Consider the following 24,683-nt stretch of genomic DNA (forward strand, 5'->3'; position numbering starts at 1 on the left):
AACGGGTACAGAGAAGGGCAACAAGATTAGTGAATGGAACAAAGGGTTGCTCTTATGAAGAAAGGCTTAAGTTTTGCAAATTACAGAGTCTGGAGACTAGGCACAGGCGAGGTGATCTGATAGAGGTGTATAAGGCTTTGAATGGTTTGAGCATGCTCAATGCCAAATGCCAATGGTTTGCGCATGCCCAATGCGCATGGACGACTACTGTACAAATTGGAGCAGAATGGTATTAAGGGTAACTTGCTACAATGGATAAAAGGCTGGTTGAGTGGAAGAAGACAGAGTGGTAATCAATAGACACTGCTCTTCGTGGACTAATGTTATTAGTGGAGTCCATTGTTGTTTTGTATATTTATCAATGATATTGATGAAGGTATATCAGGCTTAATGTCGAAGTTTGCAGATGATACAAAGGTTGGCAGGGTTGTTAATGACAGTGTGCTAATACATGGTTCTAGAAAATTTGGGCAGATTGGCTGAGAAGTGGCAACTGAAGTTTAACACTGAACTTCAGAGAAACATACCAACTGTGTGGTACTACACTTAGGGTGGTAAAAAATAAAAAAGAACTGGGAGTAATTGTGCAGTCAGATATGAAGTTTTCTGAGCAAGTTTCAGCTGTTTCAATGAAATTTAAATTACTATAGACAGATGAACGTAACAGTTTCTGTGTTCAATATGTTCAAATTAATTTGTGTGTTTTTAATATACCTTTCAAATGTTTTTATGTGAAGGCTGTTTTCTCGAAAGAAAAAAAAATTGATAAAAGCTGTGCAACCAAATTTAAATTATAAATTGTAGTGTATTATATATCTCCAGTATTATTATTATAAGTGTAGATTATTATTTTGAATAAATTTTCAATTCAGTTTCATTATATTTTAACTTATAATTTCTCACTATAATCTAATCCCCTCCCATTTCTCCAGTAAGGACTGTTTTTGGCAACAAACTTTCATTATGTATGTCCGGTATTTTTTCAATGAGATCATCTAGCAACCAAATCTATTTCGAAATAATCGACATGAATGCACGAAACCAGAAGTTGAACAAAACTGGAAGCTACAGTATACAGCTGCTATAGCCAAGTAGAGTCGGGTGCAAGGATGCATAAGTATGCTTGCTTTGAGCAACCAAAGTTCAAGTCCATGCAACTGCTAAATACAGTGCTGTTTCTTGTATCCTCTCTCTCAATCTTGTGAACCCTTCTGATCATGTGGTCATTCCAGGGTATAAACAGAAATTTATTATTATATGCAAAACCAATGGGTGTCTGGATTTTCTGAAGACATCACCTTGCAAACCTAATAGTATAACAAAACATTTTAGGTATTATTACAATATATTACTTTTATTATTATTATTTTTTAAATGTTTAAATATAATTACAATATACTGTATATTTCAGTACTCAACTTTAAGCATAAAATGTTTGAGTAAAAAAAAAAAATAAATAAAAAACTCAAAAACCAATTTCGCATATTTGACAAAATGATGCTATTTACCAGATGTCAATACTATATGCAGACCACAAGTGTACCAAAAGAAAGATAAGATGTTAATTTTAGATACTAAAGTGTGATAAGAATTTAAAATTAGTGTGTGTGTGCGTGTGTGCACAAGAGAGCAAAATCTTAAAATTGCAGAAATAACTTGTTTCAACTTACCATCACTTTACTCTCTTCAATTACATTCAACTCTTCAAGAGTCAGTGGATGTTCTGGATCATTTATTTCTCTTACAAGATATAAACATGAATTAAGGTAATAAAATATTTATGAACTGAGTAGAATTTAATGAAGAGTTAAGTTCATAGGAATTTAAACAATAAGAAAACTAATTCACACTGTGTAATTCATATATATTTATTAAATTTCAAGATAATAACAAAATATTTTTTGAAACACGAAGGTCCACAGCCCTTCTGATCCATGCTGTTAGGGACTAGCAACTAGTTCAGGCCTTTGCCAAATGGCTAGCGGCTATCCAAATTATCCCCGTAACTCCCAACACTCTCTAAACAATGCTAGCACTTTCTTAATAGACTTGAACAAACTTCTATACAAATAGAGAATGTACTGACAACCTCTGATGTAAAGTTCACCAATATCCCTCTAGTAGATGCCAAAGCTAGACTAGGCACAACACCTTGACACAACACACAAGTCACCCTATACCCATGGCTAGGTATGGTTCTGCACTATTCCAGTTCGTTACATGAACTGGTAATGTCACACACATACTCAATTATTAAAAATAAGTTAGTTTATTAACAAGAATTCTGACATAAAATTTCCCGTTTTGATCTCCGCTTACACCTTTCTCAAGAGATGACATTCTTAATTTCATCAACCTCGTAGCCATTCAGGCCTATTTCCAGTTTGAGGGAAGTTCAACACCTTCAGAAGGGGTTAAACACAGGAGCCTGCTACCCTCTCGCCCTTCTGGTTGGGGTCTTTTTGGCAGATCTAGAATCTGAGACCCTGCCCTTCCGGGTACACGCCTAAACCATGAGTACAATTTGTTGACATTTTCCTCATATGGAACCACAGCAAGGAATATTTAGGAGAGTTCCACTCCTAACATAAACAACTACACCAAATATTTGAATAAATTGTGAACATAGAGGTGTCTTATCTTATTTCGGGAGTGGAAGCGAGACAAGGTATCAAATTAATAAATAAAACTCCTCAGAAAAACAGAACGAAGAATAGCCCCCATAGTAGTTCCGGGACTGCACTTATACCCCTTGTTGGAGCTTCTGTTTTACCCGCCATTCATTTTGAAAGATTTAATTCACTGATTTCAAAAACTTGATATAATTTCTTTTATGCTACCTCTAACAAAAGTTTTATTTCGTTTTAATGTTAAACTAAAACTTTTTTTTTTCAAAATTACTTTTTTAACTCAATCTAAATGTGTATTTATCATAATACAAACATGAGCAAAGGATATCAAAAATTTCTCTGCTATCTATTTTATCGATGATGTTATCATCTTCTTCTTCAGCGGTAATTTCTCTGTCTTTGATACACTCATAAATGGAAGGATTAGCGTTTTGTAATGCCATGCTTCCTACTATTTTGTTTATGTTACTATATTACAAAACTTGTGAAATCAGATGCAAAATAAATGTTTCCCACGTGTTCTAGTTTCGCAGCACGTATGTAATTCAAACTCGTATTTATATTTTCATTTCTTCTGTAAAGACCTATAGTTAAGGGGAAAAAATGAATATTTATTAATAAATAAAATATAATAATTAAGAGTAAAATAATAGTCTATCTAATGCTTATCAATTATTTACGAAAATAGATACCGAACACATGTTAGTTTTGCGTATGCTCTGTTATGTGATTGTATACATATGGATTCTGTAATTCTTCGTATATGTCATGTTGAATGAAATATTTATGAATTTTATTCACGGGCGGACGGTGAAAGCCTGTAAATAATTTCGTTTTGAAAGTTTCTTTAATTCCTAGTAGAGAAAGTTTTGGTCGTATGAGGACCTTATCTGAAGTTCACACGGTGATTCAATAATGAATGGTTTTTGAAAATTAATTTTAAAATCTGTCTTAAAAATGACAAAATCACCTTTACTAGTGGCAGAGGTTAGCTTCCATTATTTGATTCCGCACTAATTTAGCTGTGATTAAATTTCTATTCAGGTGGGAATTTTTGTAGGGTCAATAAGTCAGCGATTTATGTAGTTTCTCTATTATTTATAAGAATGGAATTTATTAGTTAATTTTTCACAGAGTGGATGGGAAAAAGGAGGATCAACTGATCCATTCAATGCTTTTGGCAACACCCTTGTTCCTGATTGCCATTTATTATTATTATTATTATTATTAGCTATATGGCGCAAGGAAGCCTGAGGCTTATGCTGCACCAGCAAAAAAAAAAAAAAAAAAATTCATGGGTTACCCTGATATAGAGAAGTAGAAAGGAATCACCAAGAAAGAGAATGATGATGATATCCAGATCAGGACCCTGGGTGTGCCAAGCTCATGCTCACCAGATGTGAGCCCCTGGGATATTCGAATTAAATTTGTTACTTTTTTTTTTTTTTTTTGTTGTTCTTGGAAAGGCCAGGGATTAATTCTAAAGAATTTTATCCCAATTAATTAATTCAGTAATGCAGGAAAACTTTAAAAGCAATTAGTACAACTTCAGTGCTAATAAAATTAAATTTAATTTAGATGAAACTGGCTCATCCAAATGAACAGAATTTATTGTAATGGTAATAATATTTGCCATATAGTACAAGGAAGCCATAGGCTTTTGCTGCACTAGCAAAAAAAAAAACAAGTTAATAAAAAAATACAAATTATATGCTTTCCTCCTCACACAAGTAACTATCCAGTTACCTTTGAATTTATTCAAACTGTCAGCCTCAACTACCTGCAAGGGCAACTTGTTCCAGACTCACTGGCTAAAAGAAAACTTCCTACAATTTAATCTAAACCTCAAGCCATGTAATTTGAATTTATGACCCCTAGTTTTGAACAGTGAGAATTCCACCTTCATTCATTTTACTAATCCCTCAGAGCCTTGTAAACCTCACTCAATCAGGCCACCTCTGAAGTGACTGGTTGCCAAGCTCTGTAGCCCACATAATTGAAGTATTTATTCATATGGTCCTTCAACCGATCTCACCATTCGATTTGCTTGTCTTTGGACCCTTTCAAGAAGCTCAGTGTCTTTTTTCAGATGAGGTCTCCATACTTGAACACAGTATTCCAAATGTGGTCTTACAATTGCCTTATGCAGTGGGATTATGACCTCCCTATCTGTACAGGATAACATTTGATAAATAATTGATATTACACCATTAGTTTCCTGGTTGCCTGTTTACACTGTTCAGGAACTTCATATCTGTCTGTTTTGTAACTCCCAGATTCTTTTCCTCCTCCACTGTTTTTAATTCAACCTTGCCAAGTGTATTAATTTATTTGTGGGTGCTATTCCCTAAGACCTTGCATTTAGCAGCATTAAAACATAGCTGCCACTTTTCTGACCATCTTTGAAGTCTGTTCAAATCATCCTGAAGGAGCGCTGCTTGCCACTGATCATTAACAACTCTGCTAATCTTTACATCATCAGCAAATTTTGACCATGCCTTGTATCCCTTCGTCAATGTCATTTATGAAAGTGAGAAACAACGTTGGTCTGAGAATCGATCCTTGAGGAACCCCACTCCTGATGTTACACCAATATGAAGAATACCCATTAATCACAACCCTCTGCCTTCTTCCCTGCAACCACCCAACAATCCATCTTAGAATCTTACCAGTAATCCTAACCTGTTCGAGCTTATACAGTAACCTCTCATGAGGGACCGAGTCAATAGAATAATACAAACTGTCTGTAGAATAATACAAAATGAGAACTGAGGTCACAAGATATCAGTATCTCCTGCCTGATCCAATGGCTGACAAAATATATGAAACCTAGTTGATATAATCCAAAACATTTCAGCTATTAAAACAGGACCGTGCAAACTTTTACACTCAGTGGTCACTAAAGAAATCATTTGGAGCAGTGCTGTAGTCGTAAAATTAGCAGAAGGTGTACTATATGAATGTATATACATATACATTATGCATACTGAGCATATCAGGCTTATTAATAGAATTCCAGAGGGTATATGACATATACCTGTATATATATGTTAAAAATGATAAAACTATAAGTATTGCTAAGAATCAAATTCTAATAAATTTATTTTTTAACTTTCAGTAAATATTTTAATAATATTTGTTTTTAAATTCTTTCAAAAACCAGAAGGTGTACACTAGTCACCTAAAAAAATCCAGAGGGTATATGGCGTATGCCCTCCACTACAGCCCCGATTTGGAGAATGGAGAGCCATACAAGCCTCCTTCATCATATAATAAGCAAATTGATGAAAATAGACTTGCAGAATATTTTTAATTGTGACTGTTATTATTGAGTATTTAATGCACACTTGCATATGAATTTTGCAGGTGTTATTATAATTATCAAAAATCAGGTGTTAATTATAATTATCAAAGTAAAGTGGAGAATACCAAGGTCCTCTAAGAAAACGGAACCTGGTTCAGCAGTCTGAATTCCCCCTCCCTTCATAATAACCGAAAGCTTTGTTCAGAGACCATACCACCCCCAAAACATACTTTTGGATTCATTATTAATTGTTATATCAAAAAAAAAAAAAAAAAAAAAAAAAATGCATTTTGATTTAATGAAAAGTATAGTGGGAGGCTATATGTGACCTACAGACCTAATTTGCACAGGTTTTCATTAAAGCAACTCAAACTGAAAGGTTATGTGTTATTGGGGAAATACACCAAGTAACAGAACTTTTCTTTCGGATGACAGGAGAGAACATTTGCAAAAGTACATTAATTTATTATAAGAATATCAGTGATATTCTTATAGTGAATTACCAATCCGTAGCCTATTTACATTTTGTGTGTTTATTCTTTTTAATATTAATTTATTATGCACCCAGTTTATTCATATATCCATCACCAAAAATCAAACATGTTTATATATAAGTTGAGGCAATAAAGTTCCTGGAATGGTGAATTTGAAAATAAATGGAAGTGATATATTGTAGTTCAAACTTCCTCCAACAGATAGTGGTATAGAGATTATCCAGTAGGCTGACAGGTTGCAAGTAGCAACTAGTTTTGTTAGTAGCATTGATGTCACGATTTAGTAATGGAGCAATGAACGAATATCAAATTTTGCTTTAAACTGAGAAAATCTGTAAGAGAAATGTATTTCAATGATCCTGAAATGTTAAAAACTGTTTATAGTGATGAAATGCAGAGTTGTACCAGTGTGTTTGAATGATATAAGCGGTTCAAAGATGAATGTGAAGATGTCTGTGATGACTCAAAGAGTCCATCCGTCAACCTCTTGAAATGAGGACAGAGTTACAAATGTTTGGGAAATTGTGGCAAGAGATTGTTTGACCCTCAGACTGATGGCTGATGAGTTGGATATGAATATGAAGACAATTGGTCAAATTCTGTAGCAACTAGTTTTGTTAGTAGCATTGATGTCACGATTTCGTAATGGAGCAATGAACGAATATCAAATTTTGCTTTAAACTGAGAAAATCTGTAAGAGAAATGTATTTCAATGATCCTGAAATGTTAAAAACTGTTTATAGTGATGAAATGCAGAGTTGTACCAGTGTGTTTGAATGATATAAGCGGTTCAAAGATGAATGTGAAGATGTCTGTGATGACTCAAAGAGTCCATCCGTCAACCTCTTGAAATGAGGACAGAGTTACAAATGTTTGGGAAATTGTGGCAAGAGATTGTTTGACCCTCAGACTGATGGCTGATGAGTTGGATATGAATATGAAGACAATTGGTCAAATTCTGTAGCAACTAGTTTTGTTAGTAGCATTGATGTCACGATTTCGTAATGGAGCAATGAACGAATATCAAATTTTGCTTTAAACTGAGAAAATCTGTAAGAGAAATGTATTTCAATGATCCTGAAATGTTAAAAACTGTTTATAGTGATGAAATGCAGAGTTGTACCAGTGTGTTTGAATGATATAAGCGGTTCAAAGATGAATGTGAAGATGTCTGTGATGACTCAAGGAGTCCATCCGTCAACCTCTTGAAATGAGGACAGAGTTACAAATGTTTGGGAAATTGTGGCAAGAGATTGTTTGACCCTCAGACTGATGGCTGATGAGTTGGATATGAATATGAAGACAATTGGTCAAATTCTGCATGAAGATTTAAGGAAAAGGAAGGTCTGTGCGAAATTTGCCTCACAGATGAGCAAAACCAATGAAGAGTGTCATAATGTGAAGACTCCATCCATACTTGTGAAGACAATATTCTTATGCTAATTTCTTTGACTGTATTGTCACTGGAGATGAGTGTTTGGGGTTTCAGTACAACCCAGAGACAAAGTGTCAGAGCATGCAGTGGACTTCAAAATCATCAAGGCCCAAAAAGTTTTGTTTACAGTAATCCAGGATCAAGACAATGATCCTGTTTTTTGACAAACAGGTTGTGATTCACAAGTAGTTTGTACCTAAATGGGTGAGAGTCAGTGCTGCATTCTATCTGCAGGTGCTTCAAAGACTACCAAAGTGCATTTTCCAGGTGAGACTTCAATTTTGAGAGAAAAGCAGCTGGTTCTTGTTGCACGACAATGCCCCAGTCCATCCCACACTTGTGAAGACATTTTTGATGAAACATGACTGTGCAGATCAACCATTAGCACTACTCTTCCAATCTAATACCAACAGATGTCTTCCTCTTTCTCAAAGTGAAAACTTCCCTCAAAGGAAAGAGATTTCAGAATGTTGAGGACATGAAGGAAAACATAACCACCGAACTAAACCATCTCTGGATGCCTTCGCTGACTCTTTTCACAGACTTTTAGAATGGTAATAAGTACTTTCAATCAAGTGGTGATTATTTTGAATAAAAATAAAATCATTTTTGAGTTCCTTCACTTTTTATTGCACCAGTATAGGAATTGGATAATGAATATGAATGTCATGTTGATTTTTATAGTTTAAATAAAATTTTAATCTCATACTCTATATAGCTGTTCATAGCCAAGACAGTTTACAAATTTATTGTAACTGCCTATGACAACTGATATACAAGTGCTAAAATAAAATTGGATTGTATGTTTTTTGGTGGGCAAAAAACATACAATTCATTGGAAATGACTACAACTGCATGCAGGTGAATGCTGCATCACAAAAATGCAAGACCTCACATTGCTCATACTGTCATCGAATACTTAGCCAGGATTAATGCCAAATGTGTTCCTCATCTACCCTACAGCCCTGACCTTACACCATGCAATTTTTTTTATTTTCAAAGTTAAAGAACGAGCTGTGAGGAAACCATATCCAGTCATCAGAAAAGTTGTAAAGACATTGGAGCTGATTCTCAAATGCTTATCAGAAAATGACTTCCACCATGTTTTTGAAGAATGGCAAAAACATTGCAGTAATTGCATATCATCAAATGGGGACTATGAAAAAGATCATCAAATATGGATGATTAATAACGGTATGTTGTGAAAAAAAAATTATGATCATCCTTTATTGAACAGCCTTTGTATTAATATGATAATAATATGTAATATTACATATTTATATATGTAATATATGATATTGCATGTAATAATAAATATAGTATAATAATAATAATAATCTTGCAACCTTATTATTACTAAATTACAGTTGCTCAGAGCGAAACGGATACAAAAATATAGATTGTGACAGGTTTAATAATAGGAAATATACATATATTAGATTAGATACATACAAATAAAAGCTTCCGGTTGTTTAGTTAACCTTCTTCAGTTGCAACCTATATACACATTTGCAGCATATACACTATATATATGCATATGTATGCATATAGCTAGGTTCCTCCCACCCATTTATGGATTAAGAGTTTATTTGTATTGTTAAAACTGCAAGTAGGAATGAATTTTATTTTATCCATTTTTGCCTTTATTGGTTTGAAAGAACCTCGCATTATTGTCATAATTTGTACTAACTATGCATTAAAATGAATGTTTTAATTGAATTCAATAAGTAAGAACAACCTGCATGTAGCTTAATCCACCTCAGAATTTCAATTGTGTATTATTACTTCTACCAGTCATTGTCGAAAGACTATTAAAAATTTGTATGTAGAAGTAAACAGGTCATCTAACATTGTAATTTTTAGTAAACAATACCAGGTAGATAAGGCTGTATAACATAAGTTTTCAACTGGTGTGTAAGTGAAATTAAATAAAGTTATTATTGTATTAAATAAAAAGTTTGTATTATTTTATGTGAAACAATTAGAATTAATTAGAATTTTTTTTATATATGTAACATATAACTTATGTAAACATTCATGTAATAAAGAACTGTGAGGTGAAGTTAAGCACTATTATTATTAGCCATATGGTGCAAGGAAGCCTGAGGCTTATGCTGCACTAGACAAAAAAAAAATTTCTGAATTACCCAAAGAGAGAGAAAGAAAGAAAGGTAGAAGGGAATCACCAAGAAAGAGAAGAATGATGATATCCAGCTAAGGACTCTGGGTGTGCCAAGCCCATACTCACCATACTCACCTGGGACATAATGCATTTATCGCAGTAGTTAATTTAGAATTATACAATATAATAAATTAAATTATATAGTAGTTTATTAATGCAGTATTAATACAATATGTTTAATCATAAACTTTCCTCTGAAAGATACTAAATTTATATTTCATATTCTCCAGGAGATAGCTGGTAATAATATCCATTGGAAACATTGAGTTAAATTTAATAACCAAAACTAAGTGGAAGGTTAATGCAACTAGGTTTTGCTTATTCAATTTAATTGCAGCATTTTATTGTAGCACATGATTAATGTAAATCATTGACAAATAACTGTATCTTTTATAACCCTTAATGAGTTATAATGTATCACTAATTCTAGTCTTACAATTAGAAATTATATCCTAGATCAGTTTATTTTTAATAAATTTATGTTTTTGTTTGATTAGCATACTAGGATTTGTTTGGAAAGTTAAATTTGACAAAGCTATCAGGAAAATTAGACTGAAGAAAGCTGTCAGGAAAATTTGACTGGAGAAAGTTGAGGTTCAAGGAAAGAAGCCCAAAAAATTCTGAGTAATTTGTAGAGTTGGAAGAATAACAAAGACAAGAAATGAATCTGACAAACTGGGGTAAAGAGATTTTATTTATGGAGGAGAGTTTATCAGCAGAGACAAAGAGGTGATTATCCCATTGTAAGGCAGTGGCTTAAGACTACATCTTGAGTACTACATACAGGTTTGAATGTCTTAGTTTAGGAGGATGTAAAGCTGTTGGAACAGGTGCAGAGAAGAGCAACAAGATTAGTTGGGGCACAAAAAGGATACCCTTACAAAGAAAGACATTGAGTTCCATAAATTGCAGAATCTGAAAACTAAGCTAATTGCCAAGCATGTGTGTACTGTCTGTAAACAATTATTTGTTCTTGGGGGGATAGGTTTAAATTAGAAATGGATGCTTTTAGCTAGAGAGTAACTGATTGCTGTGATAAAATAACAACCTTTCATAATAAATAGCATATAATAAAATAATAAACTTTTACCATTGTGGAAGTGGATAGTTTGAATAAATTTAAAGGAAAATTAGACAAATTATTAGAGTGGTTGGGCAAAAAAAAGTAGGTAATTTTTTTTAAATGGTTAGTGCTATATAAGTTTGTTTCCCTACATCATTTGTCACTATTAATACTGTACAAAATCAAATCACAGAGAGGAGATTCCAAATTAGGAAGTATTAGAACAGACAAATGCATACATACTATCTTAATTAGGTAACTGATAATTGAGATTTTCTCAGAAAAGTAGGACTTGGTATATTTTAGATGGAAATGGACACTGTTAGGATAAGGACTGTGTATATTTGTGATATGAATTAGGACGTTTTCAGGAGATCTAGTTCTTTCTGCAGATAAGTTTGTTCCTTTAGTTTGACTATTCATGATGCATTAATGTAGATAAGTTAAAAATTTTGGGATTGTGGACATTAAAATTGATGAAATGTTTAGATTTGTTGCATACATATCTACTTTTACTTAGCTTATTAATGAAAATGCAGCAAGATTATACAGGATGTTTCAAATAAAGTGCATTTAATCCCATATAGGTTGTTTGGATTGAAATTTTGAATTTGATGTTAAAATTTGATTAATTTATATGGTTTAGATTTTGCATTCTAAATTTACATTTTATATAATCAACTGCTTTTTTTCTCAAAGGGAACGTTCTACCCCAAATATTTTTAGTCTGAAAACATCCTTCATGTACTTCTAAAGTAAATATAAACCAGAAGGGGGGGGGGGACAATGTTCAGTTTTCTAGTTGTGTGGGCCCTGCTGGTAGAGATGCCAAGGGTTTTGCCATTATTAATGACCTTATATAACTTATAACTTGTTCATTTACCTGCTAGAATACCAGACAGTCCTAACCACACCCAACAGTCTTGATTTTTTTCCTCACCAGTAATTCCTCAAAACACATATTAATGTTACTTTGACTTCTAATGTTAGTTGATGTTCACTTGAAACATCAGATCACAACTTGATGATGGTTTTTTCTCTGTCCCATAATCACCTATAACTACTGTTTAGCAAGTAATCGAAAATTACCTTTTTGCATATTATTACAGATTCTACAGCAGTTGAAACCCACAGAATGCAATGGAATGACTTTTGTTCAGAATTTCTCAAAAATATAGCCAATGATGACACAATTATGAGCAAGTTGATCTTTAGTAATGACATGAAATTTTATCCACCGTCATCACATTCACGATAGAAGTGAATCGTCATGATTTTTGGATGTGGAGGGGTGAAAACCCCAAAAGTTTATCAAATATGAAATGAACAGTCCAGATGTTAATATTTTTACAACAATATCGAAAAGAAAAGTTTGTGACTTGCAGACTTCCTTGTTTGCAGCTTCCTTGCAGACTGAAAAAACAGAAATTGTCTATCCAGACAACAGCTGCAAGATGTTCCAGATCTGATTTATCCATGAGATGGACTTTCTTGCACTTCCATAATGAAGTAAAATCATACCTGAATGAACTTCTTACTAATCAGTAGACTGGACAGAGAGGATCTATGGAATGGCCCCAATGATCATCAAATCTCACACTACTGGATTTTTTGATTTTGGCGGTCAATAAAGACAGTGGCTATGGTCCTCTGTTGCTAGAAACACTAGAAGGGTTTAAGACATGGACTACAGAGACCTATGCAAAAATTTACTGTTATTTTCTAAAAAGTGTGGCAGGAGATGAATATTGGTTTGGTATTGTTTGAGCTGCTCATGGTGCTCTCGTTGAGTATGATTTATTAATTTTTAATAACACTTTTTCAGTTGATTCAAATGATTTGTATTTCTTAACTTTATTTCACATGTGATCTAAAGAATAAAATATTTAACTGGTAAATCCTGTATATCACCCTGTATATCTACCTCCAACAAATTAACCAAGATAATTTTATGCACTTTAGCAGATGAATTTTTTTGAACAGAATTTTTTGCATTCTTATGAAGTGTGCCACAAATCTGAATTGATATGACACCAAGAAAATTGACCTGATTCACTCTAAACTGAATAGTTGGCTGTAAAGCACTGGATGATTCTAGAGCATTGTCCCATGAATTCTTCAGGCTACAGTTTTTCAGAAATCCAAATGATGTTTAAAACCAGTGGCAAGGTTGATAAACACCTTAACCTTTAAGCTAGCAAATCTGTGTAAAATAGGGTTTGAACTGAACCAGTCCAATAAGTGAACAGGAGGTTCTTGAGTTGTTGAATTTCCACTTTATCAAACAAAACACAACCTTTGTCGCTTAGCCATATCATAGACGAAAAATCAAATCTCACAGACTTCTCATTCCTAAAATGAATAGGATTGTATAGCCGTTTTTAACTGCTTCTAAATCAACAAACGCAGGCAGTATGCACCACTTCCATAGTGCAATATGGCCTAAGTAGCCATTGCACTTAAAACCCCATCAACAACAAACAAAACGCCTGATATTCAGCTATATAAACTTTTTTATGTCATGTAACACATGTATGATTTAATTATATATACAAAATTTATTCCCTAATTGGGATTTAGATGGAAGAGACATGTAATATTAAATCTAATTAGTGCTGATTTATTTGTAATTTTCATAATTTTACTGGTGCTAAATTGTTATCTGTTGTTGACAATATAATGGATCAGTCTGCTTATGATACTGTAAAAGTTAAAATTAGACAAAAGTTATGCTTTTGCCACTTATCAACTTTAATTTTTTATTTATCCCAAATTAGTAGATTTTTCGTGATCCATATACATGGTGTCTCAAAAATACACAGCATAACTTCAGGAATGAGTTTCTCATATGTAGACAATAAAAATATTTTATATCAACATAGTTCCAGAAATGCTTGGTTTCCGAGTTTTGAAGGTCTTTCTATGACACTTAACTGTTCACATCACCTTATAGTAATTGTTCAAAATGTTCACCTTCTGCCTGAATACAGGCCTCACATCGATGTCTCATGGACTCGCGAAGACGATGTCAAATTCCTGGCATGTTTCGTATTGTCTCACAACCTGCCACAATTCGATTGTGGAGAGTTTCCACATCAACTACCGGAGTCGAATACACCAGTGACTTTAAATGGCCCACAAGAAGAAATCTGGTGGGTTTAAATCAGGTCAGCATGGAGGCCAGGCAGTTGGTCCACCTCTACCTATCCACCTACCAGCAAACCTTCGATTCAGGTAATTGCAGGCTAGGTGGCTGAAATGTGCAGGAGCGCCATCGTGCATGAAGTGCGCTTGTTGACGAATGATCAGTGGCGTGTTGTCCAAGAAATCAGGCATGTTGTTTTCCAGAAAGTTTCTGTACACCTGCCCTGTGAGTTTGTTTGGAAGTACATGGGGCCCAAATAACTTATCACCAGAAACACCCGCCCAGATGTTATGTTGAGGCTGAACCGCTGTTGGTGATGTGATGGAACAATTGCATGTGGGTTTTCCTCAGCCCATACATGCTGATTGTGAAAGTTTTGGATTCTGTCTCATGTGAACTGTGCTTCATCTGTGAATATGACTAAGGCAGGAAAGTGAGGATACTACACTGCTGCAATAACCACTGGCAGAACATTACTCGCCAGGGTAATCTGCTGGTGGCAAGGCCCATATCTGTTTCAGATGGTAAGGATATAGTTGGTGTTCTCGCAACACTCTCCAAATAGTCGAACGTTGAACAGCCAGTTGCATTGCTATTCTGTGTGTGCTGATTCCAGGCGTAGCATGCACAACATTCAAAATCTCCTCCTCTACTTCAGGAGTCGGTAGATCTTGGTTGCTGACCGGGCTAGCCAAGTGGGTAAAGTGCCTGCCTGGCAACCCAAAGGTCGCTGGTTCGAATCCCGCCTCGGGCTTGGATCAGAGTTAAAATGCAAAAACTTTGGGAGGTGCATTATGGCCACAGAAGCCGATGCGCCAACAACTAATAAAAAAAAAAAAGATCTTGGTCGTCCTCTGTCGGCAGCACGAGGTGTAAAGGTCCCATGTTCGCAAAGGCGGCGATAGATACTTTCAAACGTTTTCCTGTCTGGACATCTTCGTTCTGGGAACCTTTCGTGGTACAAATGACTAGCCTCCAGAGAATTGCCGTCCACCAAACCGTACATCAAGCGCATATCTGCTTGCTCCTGATTTGAGTACCTGGTCGGAATGGAAAACCACCAGATTCTGTCAGTCACAAACATCTCTCTTACATTTACTTTTATTCTTTCCTATTCAAAATTTCTTGTTTATACACTTAACTTAGCTTAGATTATGAACTTAACTTAAAATTTTTTTTTTTACTTTACTTCTCTTTTCAAAAATATGTTTTGTCTTCTTATTTCTTAGCTATCTTTTTATTTATCAGGTCCACTTTACAGATTTTCTGTTTTAAATGATTTAGGTATAGATGGGCATTTGCCTGGGAACCACCCTGAACCAGTATACACACACACACACACACACACACACACACACACACACACACACACACACACACACACAGTACCTTGTGATGACGGAAATCACCTGCGGGAGATAAGACATTCCGGTTAATAACTTGGGAACCAAGCATTTCCGGAACTATGTTGATATAAAATATTTTTATTGTCTACCTATGAGCAACTCATTCCGGAAATTATGCCATGTATTTTTGAAACACCCTATATAGTACATTTTTTTTGTTCAAATTACTTCAGGATATGAATATTTATATACACATTTTTTTCTCACATAGGAAGCTGTTGATGCACTGTATAATTTTCGGGATCATTACTTTGTTGACCATTCCATAGAGGAGGCTCACAATAGAAATGATGATTTAAATAGAAAATTGGAATTAACACTTGAAATTTTGAAGGACCATGAAGGTAAAAAATTTTACATTCTTAACTCAAATTACTAAAATATGCGGTAAGTTCAAATCCCTTGCTGTTAAGATTTTTTCTCTGTTCATTAGAAGTTGGGGTCACCTTCTTAACCTACCATTCTGTTTATCGTAATGCTTTTCTGCTTATCCTCCTTGTTCATATTCAGTTCCAATTTGCATATTTTGCAATTGAATTTAATCATATTTTATTTCTTATACATACGGTGTAATTCAGTAAATTCTTTAATTGTGGTGTTGTAGTAACAATTATATCCAGTTCCATCTTAGCATGATCGTCACACATGATAAACACACGAAACATAGAATGTTTAGGGAATCTCATATTTGTGCCTTCCTACTGTGGCATTAATATTGATTTGATATGGATCACCATGTTAAAGATCAAGTTATTACTGCCATCTCTGACCTGCCTACTGTCAGTCTTGAATCTCCCTGATTTGGCCATCCAGTAAATTTCTCTTATATGACTTCTTGGCTCTGCAGTAGCCCCAAGTCACTTCTGCTGAAAAAGAAAACACACAAGTTGGAAAGTGGATTTCATCCATCTGTGTGCTTCAACGTTGAATGTGTTACTCAGTCTTACCCTCTTTTCCTCTGATTCTACTGATGGTACTTCTAATCCTGTAATAACTGAACTTGAAATTTTTGTTATTGTGAGTAATATGATTTAAGTAATATTTTTTGTTTTGAATTAATTGCTTAACATGGCAATTAAGAAGACAACTTGTTGCCTTCAAGTGTCGTATTGCATTGGATCATTCCATACTTAATGTTCTTTAATGTGATATGGTTTCTGAAAGTCATTGTTATGCTGGCTACTACAAATGTGACATGACACTTCTTTGAATATTTGATTTACAGAGAAGTATCATTTCATAATGTTCTTTATATTAATTAAGCAGAGTGGTTAATTTTATACTTTCTTTTAAAAGAGATACCATCCAAAAATCTTATATTGATCTCTAGTTGAGCTTTTGTTTTATGGCAATCAGAATTCAAAATTAAAGAGTGACTTCCTGTCATCTGGTAATCCAATCCAAGAGCTGGGATAACTGAGATCCTTTTTGAGGAGTGGTTTACAGACTGTTTTGCCATTGTCCAGTGTGAAAATAGTTATTGTCAGCAGAACAACCTGCCATTTAAGGCACTGTTACTTTTAGATAATGATAGATAATATCACTCTTGCCATTCTCCACACCTTGCTAATGTGTACCCCAACATCAAGTTAATGCTTGTGGGGCAAAAGCATCAACTTTTGCCCCACAGCTCAACTGAAGCCCATGGACCAAGTGGTGATTGCATCTTTTATAACATATTAGAACCTGAGAAGAAACTTTGCCAAAACCATCAAAGCAATAGACCACAGTAGAATACTGAAAGAATTTTGGAAAGGATGCAGTGAAGAATATTGGAGAGTTGGAAAGGGGGGATAAAGAATCCAACCTCAATGGTACCTGGAGAAAACTCTGGCCAGATATTGTTTCTAGTTTCTTGGTATTTGAAGGTCAAGTGGCAGAACTCACTGCTGATATTCCAGAGTTGATTGGTCAACTGCTGTTAGAAATTCAAGCAGATAATGTTTTACTGCTTTCCTCTCATTCCCAGAAACTCACTAGTAAAGACCTTCTAGAAAAGTAAAGGAAATCAGATGATCTCACACCCAAGGAATCGCAGGATGTCATTTTGACCAAGCCAATGAGTGAAACCTTTCAACATTTTGAAGTTGCCATGGCAATTTTCAAAGAAATGGATCCCATCTTGGAATGTAGCACCAAAATTGACGACATGATATTCAATGCTCATGTTTGCTACAGAGTAATTTGTGGTTAGAAGAAGGCAGCTAAATATATCCTTGGGATATTAGTATTAGCATTAGTAGAGGTATACGATACAAGAAAGCAAGCTTATGCAGCATCAGCCAAAAAAAAAACCCCTCCTGTTTCACCCCTCCATTCATTCCAAATGCCTGTCCAGCTCAGCCTTAAATTTATTTAGGCTATCAACTTCCACAACAAAAGATGGAAGTCTGTTCCACCAATCAACTACCTGCTGGCTAAAGGCAAATTTCTGCACATCTCTTCTACAACTATCTTTCCTCAATTTGAATCTGTGCCCCCTCAGGTTCTTAATCTGAGCAAGAGGAAGAATCCCATCAGCATTCAGCTTGCTCAACCCATTCAAGGCCTTATACACTTCAATCAGATCACCTTGCAGGTGCCTACTCTCCAGGCGCTGCAATTTGTAGAACTTAAGCCTTTCTTGGTAAGAGCACCCCTTTGTTCCCCTCACCAATCTTGTTGCCCTTCTTTATACTCATTCTAGCAACTCTACATCCTTCCTAATATGAGGTCATCAAACCTGTACACAGTACTCTAAGTGTAGCCTGACCATTGCCTTGTATAACAGGATAATCACCTTCCTGTCCCTGCTAGCAAAATTCTTATATATCATTGACAAGACTTCATGACCTGCCCTGGCCGCCCATCTGCACTGCACAACGAACTTCATATTTGACTGCACAGTTACCCCCAGGTCTTTTTCACTTTCCACTTCCCTGGGTGTAGTAGTACACAGTTGGTACATTTCTCTTTGGTAATTGCTAACCATATGCAGTACTTTGCATTTGTCAATGTTAAACTTCAGTTGCCACTTCTCAGCCCATTTTCCCAACTTATCTAGATCCAGTTGGAGTAGCATAATGTCTTTACTGTTGTTAACAACCCTGCCAACCTTTGTATCATCTGCAAACTTGGACATTAAACTGATATACCTTCATCAATATCATTGATAAATGTACAAAACAAGGAATCTGTTAGCTTATTATAGTATTATCAATTAATCAAAAATATTATTAATCTTATTAAATTTTATTGGTAATTAAATTGTATTTAAATGGAAATCATGACCCAGACTAGAGCTGCGAAGAAAGGATCACAGAGTAGCGAGAACGCTGCGATTCGGGGGAGAAACGAAGGGGGCGATTCTCCAGTGTATCACAGTCTCAAAAAATGTGCTAAATGTGAAATGTTTGCCAACCTTTCTAGAACAGAACGTGATCTAGCCAAGGAGAATGCCTTTGTTTGTGCTAGGTGTCTAGAGTGTCAAGAAATTAGGCACCAACTTAGCGTTCTGATGGGCGTCTATGAGAGCTTGAGGTGTAGGGTAAATGCCCTTGAATAAATTAATATGAGGGGCCCATCAAACTCTCAGCTGCCCAGCTCAAGAGCAGAGCTCACTCCTGTGCATCAGGCAACACAGAGCAATCTCCAAGGCAGAATGCGCTGGTCCCAAAGGAACTAGTTATTGTTGGTGACTCTGTTATCAGGAAGATGGGGAATGTACTATGCAAGAAGGAATAGGTGGAACAGGACCAGAGTATGTTTGCCAGGGGCAAAAGTTGATGATGTTGTAGAGCAGATATCATCTTTTAAGGGCACAAAAGGTGATATTGTTTTACTCATTGGAACTTATGACGTTAAGAGTAAGAGATCTGCAGATTTACTCAACAAGTACAGGTCAATGTTGAAAAAAAGTCACGAGTTAGGGTTGAATGTGAAAGTATCTACAATTCTGCCCAGACCCGATAGGAGGAAGTATATGATGAGAACCTTGTCGATCAATTCGATGAGAACCTTGTCGTACAAGTAAACACATGGGTTGTGTTAGGGTAGCCAAGAATAGAAACACGTGCAGGTATACTTGCGTGTACACCAATGCTAGGAGTTTAGTAAATAAATTTGATGAATTTGAGGTATTGCTCAAAACATCAAAGGCAGATGTTGTTGGGATATCAGAGACGTGGTGTCACACAGATATAAGGGATGCAGAACTGCAATTTGGGGAGTACAATGTCTACAGAAAGGATAGACAAGATAGGAAGGGGGGAGGGGTTATGCTATTAGTTAAGAAACACATAAAAACCAAGGAAGTGAAGCCAGTCGACATCGCTGGACAGTGCAGTGTTGAGTCAGTTTGGTGTGACATAAGCATTGGGAAATCAAAATTGAGAGTAGGAGTGTGCTATAGGCCTAATGACTCTGATGAGTATAATAAGGAACTGTACAGGGAAATAGAGTGGGCCAGTAAATCAGAGAGTCTTATAATGGGAGATTTTAATTTCCCAGATATTGACTGGAATTTGGGGGCTGGTTACTCACACACTAGCAGGGCTTTTGTGGATTTATTGGATGATTGTTTTCTACATCAGCATGTTCGGGAGGCAACTAGAGGGAGTAATACTCTTGATTTGATTATCAGCAGTGATTCTTCATGCATTAAGAATCTGCAGATAAATGAACCACTAGGTGGCAGTGATCACAGTGTGCTGAAGTGGGATTTACTGAAAGAGGTAACTACCATTAGGGGTAAAGGGAAGGGTTATTGCTTCCGTAAAGGCGACTACGATGGACTGAGACAGTATTTAAATTCTATACAGTGGGACCAACTGATGATGTTACCAACAGCAAATTCAAAATGGGAAGCATTCAAAGAACTTATCTTGGAAGCTACTAGGCTTTACATACCAACTAAGAAATATTGTTCAAGGTTTAGGCCAAAATGGATGTCAGATGAACTAATGAGGCATATGGCGGAGAAGAAAAATGCATGGGATACTTACAAATTAACACATGACACAGAAGCCTATGATAGATACAAGTTGATATGCAACCAAGTTACAAAGGAGGTTAGGCAGGTGAAGGCAGATTATGAGAAATCCTTGGCAAGGGATGCAAAGAAAAACAGCAAAGAGTTCTTTACTTATGTAAACTCTAGAAGGAAGGGGATGAATCAGATTGGTCCACTTGATATTGATGGGTCAACTGTTGATGATCCTGCTCAGGTAGCTAACAAACTAAATGAATATTTTGCATCGACATTCACACATGAGGAGTTATTCAGCAAGGGGAATGCCAGAGGTGTATTCAGCTCTAGCAGTAAGCTACAGAATCTTGAAATAACTGGGAGTAAAGTGGAGGAGAAACTGTTGAAGATAAACACAAGAAAGGCACCCGGGGTGGATGGGATCTATCCAGTTATATTAAAGGAGGCAGCAAAGGAAGTAAGCAAACCCTTAGCCATAATTATGAGAGCTTCCTTGGACTCAGGGGAGGTACCCATAGACTGGAAATGTGCAAATGTGACCCCAATTCACAAAGGAGGATCAAAGGCTGACACAAGTAATTATAGACCTGTGAGCTTAACTTCTGTTCCAGGAAAATTAATGGAGGCACTGGTTAAAGAAGCACTGCAGGATCATTTAGACAAGACTTCAGTTATAGCTCAGACACAGCATGGTTTTGTTAAGGGGAAGTCTTGCCTGACCAACTTGATTGGATACTATGATGCAGTCACAAAAGAACTGGATGCAGGGAATAACTTTGATATTATATACTTGGATCTTAGAAAGGCTTTTGATACTGTTGCACTTGGAAGACTGCTACACAATTTGGAGCAGTGTGACATTGGAGGCAAATTGCTGCTATGGATAAAGGGGTGGTTGAGGGGGAGAAGACAGAGAGTGGTAATCAATGGACACTGCTCATCGTGGACTAATGTTATTAGTGGAGTCCCTCAGGGCTCAGTGTTGGGTCCATTATTGTTTTCTGTATTTATAAATGATATTGATGATGGTATATCAAGCTTAATGTCCAAGTTTGCAGACGATACAAAGGTTGGCAGGGTTGTCAAGGACACTACTGACACTATGCTGCTACAACAGGATCTGGAAAGGTTGAGCAGATGGGCTGAGAGGTGGCAAATGAAGTTTAACATTGACAAATGTAAAGTACTACACATGGGAAACAGCAACCCCAGAGCAAATTATCAAATCTGTGGTACTACACTAACAGTGGTAGAGAATGAAAGGGACTTGGGGGTGGTTGTGCAGGCAGATATGAAGTTCTCTGAGCAGTGCAGACGGGCTGCAGGAGTAGCTCATGGAGTATTGTCAATGATATACAGGAATTTTTCCAGCAGGGATAAGGAGGTGATTATTCCATTGTATAAGGCAATGGTCAGGCCACACCTAGAGTACTGTATACAGGTCTGGAGGCCGCATTTAAAGAAGTATGTAGAGCTGCTGGAACGAGTACAGAGAAGGGCAACAAGATTAGTGAATGGAACAAAGGGGTGCTCTTACGAAGAAAGGCTTAAGTTTTGCAAATTACAGTGTCTGGAGACTAGGCACCAGCGAGGTGATCTGATAGAGGTGTATAAAGCCTTGAATGGTTTAAGCATGCTCAATGCTGATGGGATTCTTCCTCTAGCTCAGAAAAATCACCTGAGAGGGCATAAATTCAAATTGAGGAAAGACAGATGTAGGATAGACGTGCGGAAATTTGCCTTTAGCCAGCGGGTGGTTGGTTGGTGGAACAGACTTCCATCCCTTGTGGTGGAGGTTGATAGCCTAAATAAGTTTAAGGCTCAGCTGGACAGGTATTTTGAACGAACAGAGGGGTGAAGTGGAAGTGGTTTTTTTTTTTTTTTTTTTTTTTTGGCTGATGCTGCATAAGCTTGCTTTCTTGCATCAAATGCCTCTACTAATGCTAATGCTAATGCTAATTCGGCCCTGGAGAGATTGTGCAAGGCTCAGGCTCAAGGGGTAGAATTTTTTTCAGCCTGGTCTGTGCTTGTTGACAGGAGAGACTGCTTTGACAGGAATCTGGTACACTCAAATAGAAAGGGTGCAAGAATATTTGCTGATGCTATGAAGGCAGTGTTAGTTGGGTCGGAAAACTGCTAGCTTGCGGGGTGTATACGTGGACTAATAGATTAACAGTAGCCACTGGCAGAAGTGAAAGTGATTTTAAGTAACTTAAACCCAAATTACGTGGCACCCCTGGATGTTGTTGCGGCACCCTGGTTGAAAACCACTGTGTTAGGGTAACAAAGAGTAGAAACAGATGCATGTACACCAATGCTAGATGTATATTAATAATATTTGATGAGCTTGAAGTGCTATTCAAGACATCAAAGGCAGATATTGTTGAGATATCAGAGACATTGTGTCACACAGACATAAACAGTGCAGAATTGGAATTTGGGGAGTACAATATGTACAGAAAGGATAGACAGGACAGGAAGGGAGGAGGGGTTATGCTGTTAGTTAAGAAAAACACAAAATCTAAGGAAGTGCATCCAGTTGATGTTAGTGGACAATGCAATGTTGAATGAATCTGTTTGTGTGACATAAGCACTGGGAAAGGAAAAATGAGAGTAGGTGTGTGTGTGTTATATAGGCCTAAAGAATCTGATGAATATAATGAGCAATTGTGCAGAGAAAAAGAGTGGGCCAGTAAATCAGAATGTCTTATAATGGGGGATTTCAACTTTCCAGATATTGACTGGAACTTGTGGGTTGGTCAGTCGCACACTAGCAAAACTTTTGTGGATTTATTGGATGAATGTTTTCACTGCAACATGTTCGAGAAGCAACGAGAGAGAGTAATACTCTTGATCTGATTATCAGCAGTGATTATTCATGCATTAAGAATTTGCAGATAAATGAACCACTGGGTGACAGTGATCACAATGTACTGATGTGGGAATTACTTAAAGATGTAACTACCATCAAGGGTAAAAGGAAGGATTTTTGCTTTCGTAATGGTGACTACAGTGGCTTCAGAATTTTTTAAATTCTATACAGTGGGATCAACTGATGATGTTAAAAACAATGAATTCTAAATGGGAAGCTTCCAAGGAATAAATCTTGGAATCTACCAGACTTTTCCTACCAACTAAGAAATACTGTTCAAGATTTAGACCTAAATGGATGTCAGATGAACTAATGAAGCTCATGGCAGAGAAGAAAAATGCATGGGATGCATATAAAGTATCAGAAGCCTATGGCAGATATAAACTAGTCTGTAATTAAGTCACAAAGGGGGTTAGGCAGGCGAAGGCAGATTACGAGAAATCTTTGGGAAAAGGATGCAAAGAAAAACAGTGAAGAGTTCTTTACTTATGTAAACTCTAGAAGGAAAGGGATGAATCAGATTGGACCACTTAATATAGATGGGTTGATTATTGATGATCATGCTCAGGTAGCTGATAAACTGAATGAGTATTTTGCATCTACATTCACACATGAGGAGTTATTCAATGAGGGGAGTGCCAGAAGTTTATCAAACTCTAACAGGGAGCTAAGTGATTTTGTAATAACTGAGAGTAAAGTGGAGGAGAAATTGTTGAAGTTAAACATAAAAAAGTCACCTGGGGCAGATGGATTCTATCCAGTTATACTGATGGAGGTAGCAAGGGAAGTAAGCAAACCCTTAGCCATAATTATGAGAGCTTCCTTGGACTCAGGGGAGATCCTCATTAACTGGAGGTGTGCAAATGTATCACCAATTCAAAAAGGGGGATCAAAAGGTGACACAAGTAACTATAGACCTGTTAGTTTAACTTGTGTTCTGGGGGAAATAATGGAATCACTGGTTAAAGAAGCATTGCAGGATCATATAGACAAGACTGCAGTAATAGTTAAGACACAACATGGGTTTGTTAAAAGGAGGTCTTGTCTGACCAATTTGATTGGATACTATGATGTAGTCACAAAGGAACTGAATGCCAAAAATAATTTTGATATCATATACTTGGATTTCAGAAAAGCTTTTAATACTGTTGCACATGGAAGACTGCTGTACAAATTGTAGAGGTGT

At 36.2% G+C, this 24,683-nt stretch overlaps 2 protein-coding genes across 3 annotated transcripts in view; one reads left to right on the plus strand and one right to left on the minus strand.

The window, feature by feature from the left end:
• The window catches only part of galla-2 (MIP18 family protein galla-2), a 39,230-nt gene extending 36,103 nt beyond the window's left edge, over positions 1-3,127 (minus strand). The window contains exons 1-2 of the mRNA XM_090376899.1: positions 2,957-3,127; positions 1,671-1,748 (exon numbers count right to left, since the gene is read on the minus strand). Coding sequence (XP_090233025.1) covers positions 1,671-1,748; positions 2,957-3,073 — 195 coding nt within the window. The 5' untranslated portion in view covers positions 3,074-3,127. The remainder of the gene's footprint in view (positions 1-1,670; positions 1,749-2,956) is intronic.
• Positions 3,128-3,380: 253 nt separating this feature from the next.
• The window catches only part of LOC150082899 (tetratricopeptide repeat protein 5-like), a 106,491-nt gene continuing 85,188 nt past the window's right edge, over positions 3,381-24,683 (plus strand). For both annotated transcript variants that reach the window (XM_090376900.1, XM_090376901.1), the window contains exons 1-2: positions 3,381-3,617; positions 15,871-16,003. In XM_090376900.1, the coding sequence (XP_090233026.1) occupies positions 3,588-3,617; positions 15,871-16,003 (163 nt within the window). In that variant the 5' untranslated portion in view covers positions 3,381-3,587. The remainder of the gene's footprint in view (positions 3,618-15,870; positions 16,004-24,683) is intronic.

The sequence above is a fragment of the Mastigoproctus giganteus genome, chromosome 7 (genome assembly GCF_048544385.1).
Source record: "Mastigoproctus giganteus isolate SK-2022 chromosome 7, ASM4854438v1, whole genome shotgun sequence".
Lineage (NCBI taxonomy): Eukaryota > Metazoa > Arthropoda > Arachnida > Uropygi > Thelyphonidae > Mastigoproctus > Mastigoproctus giganteus.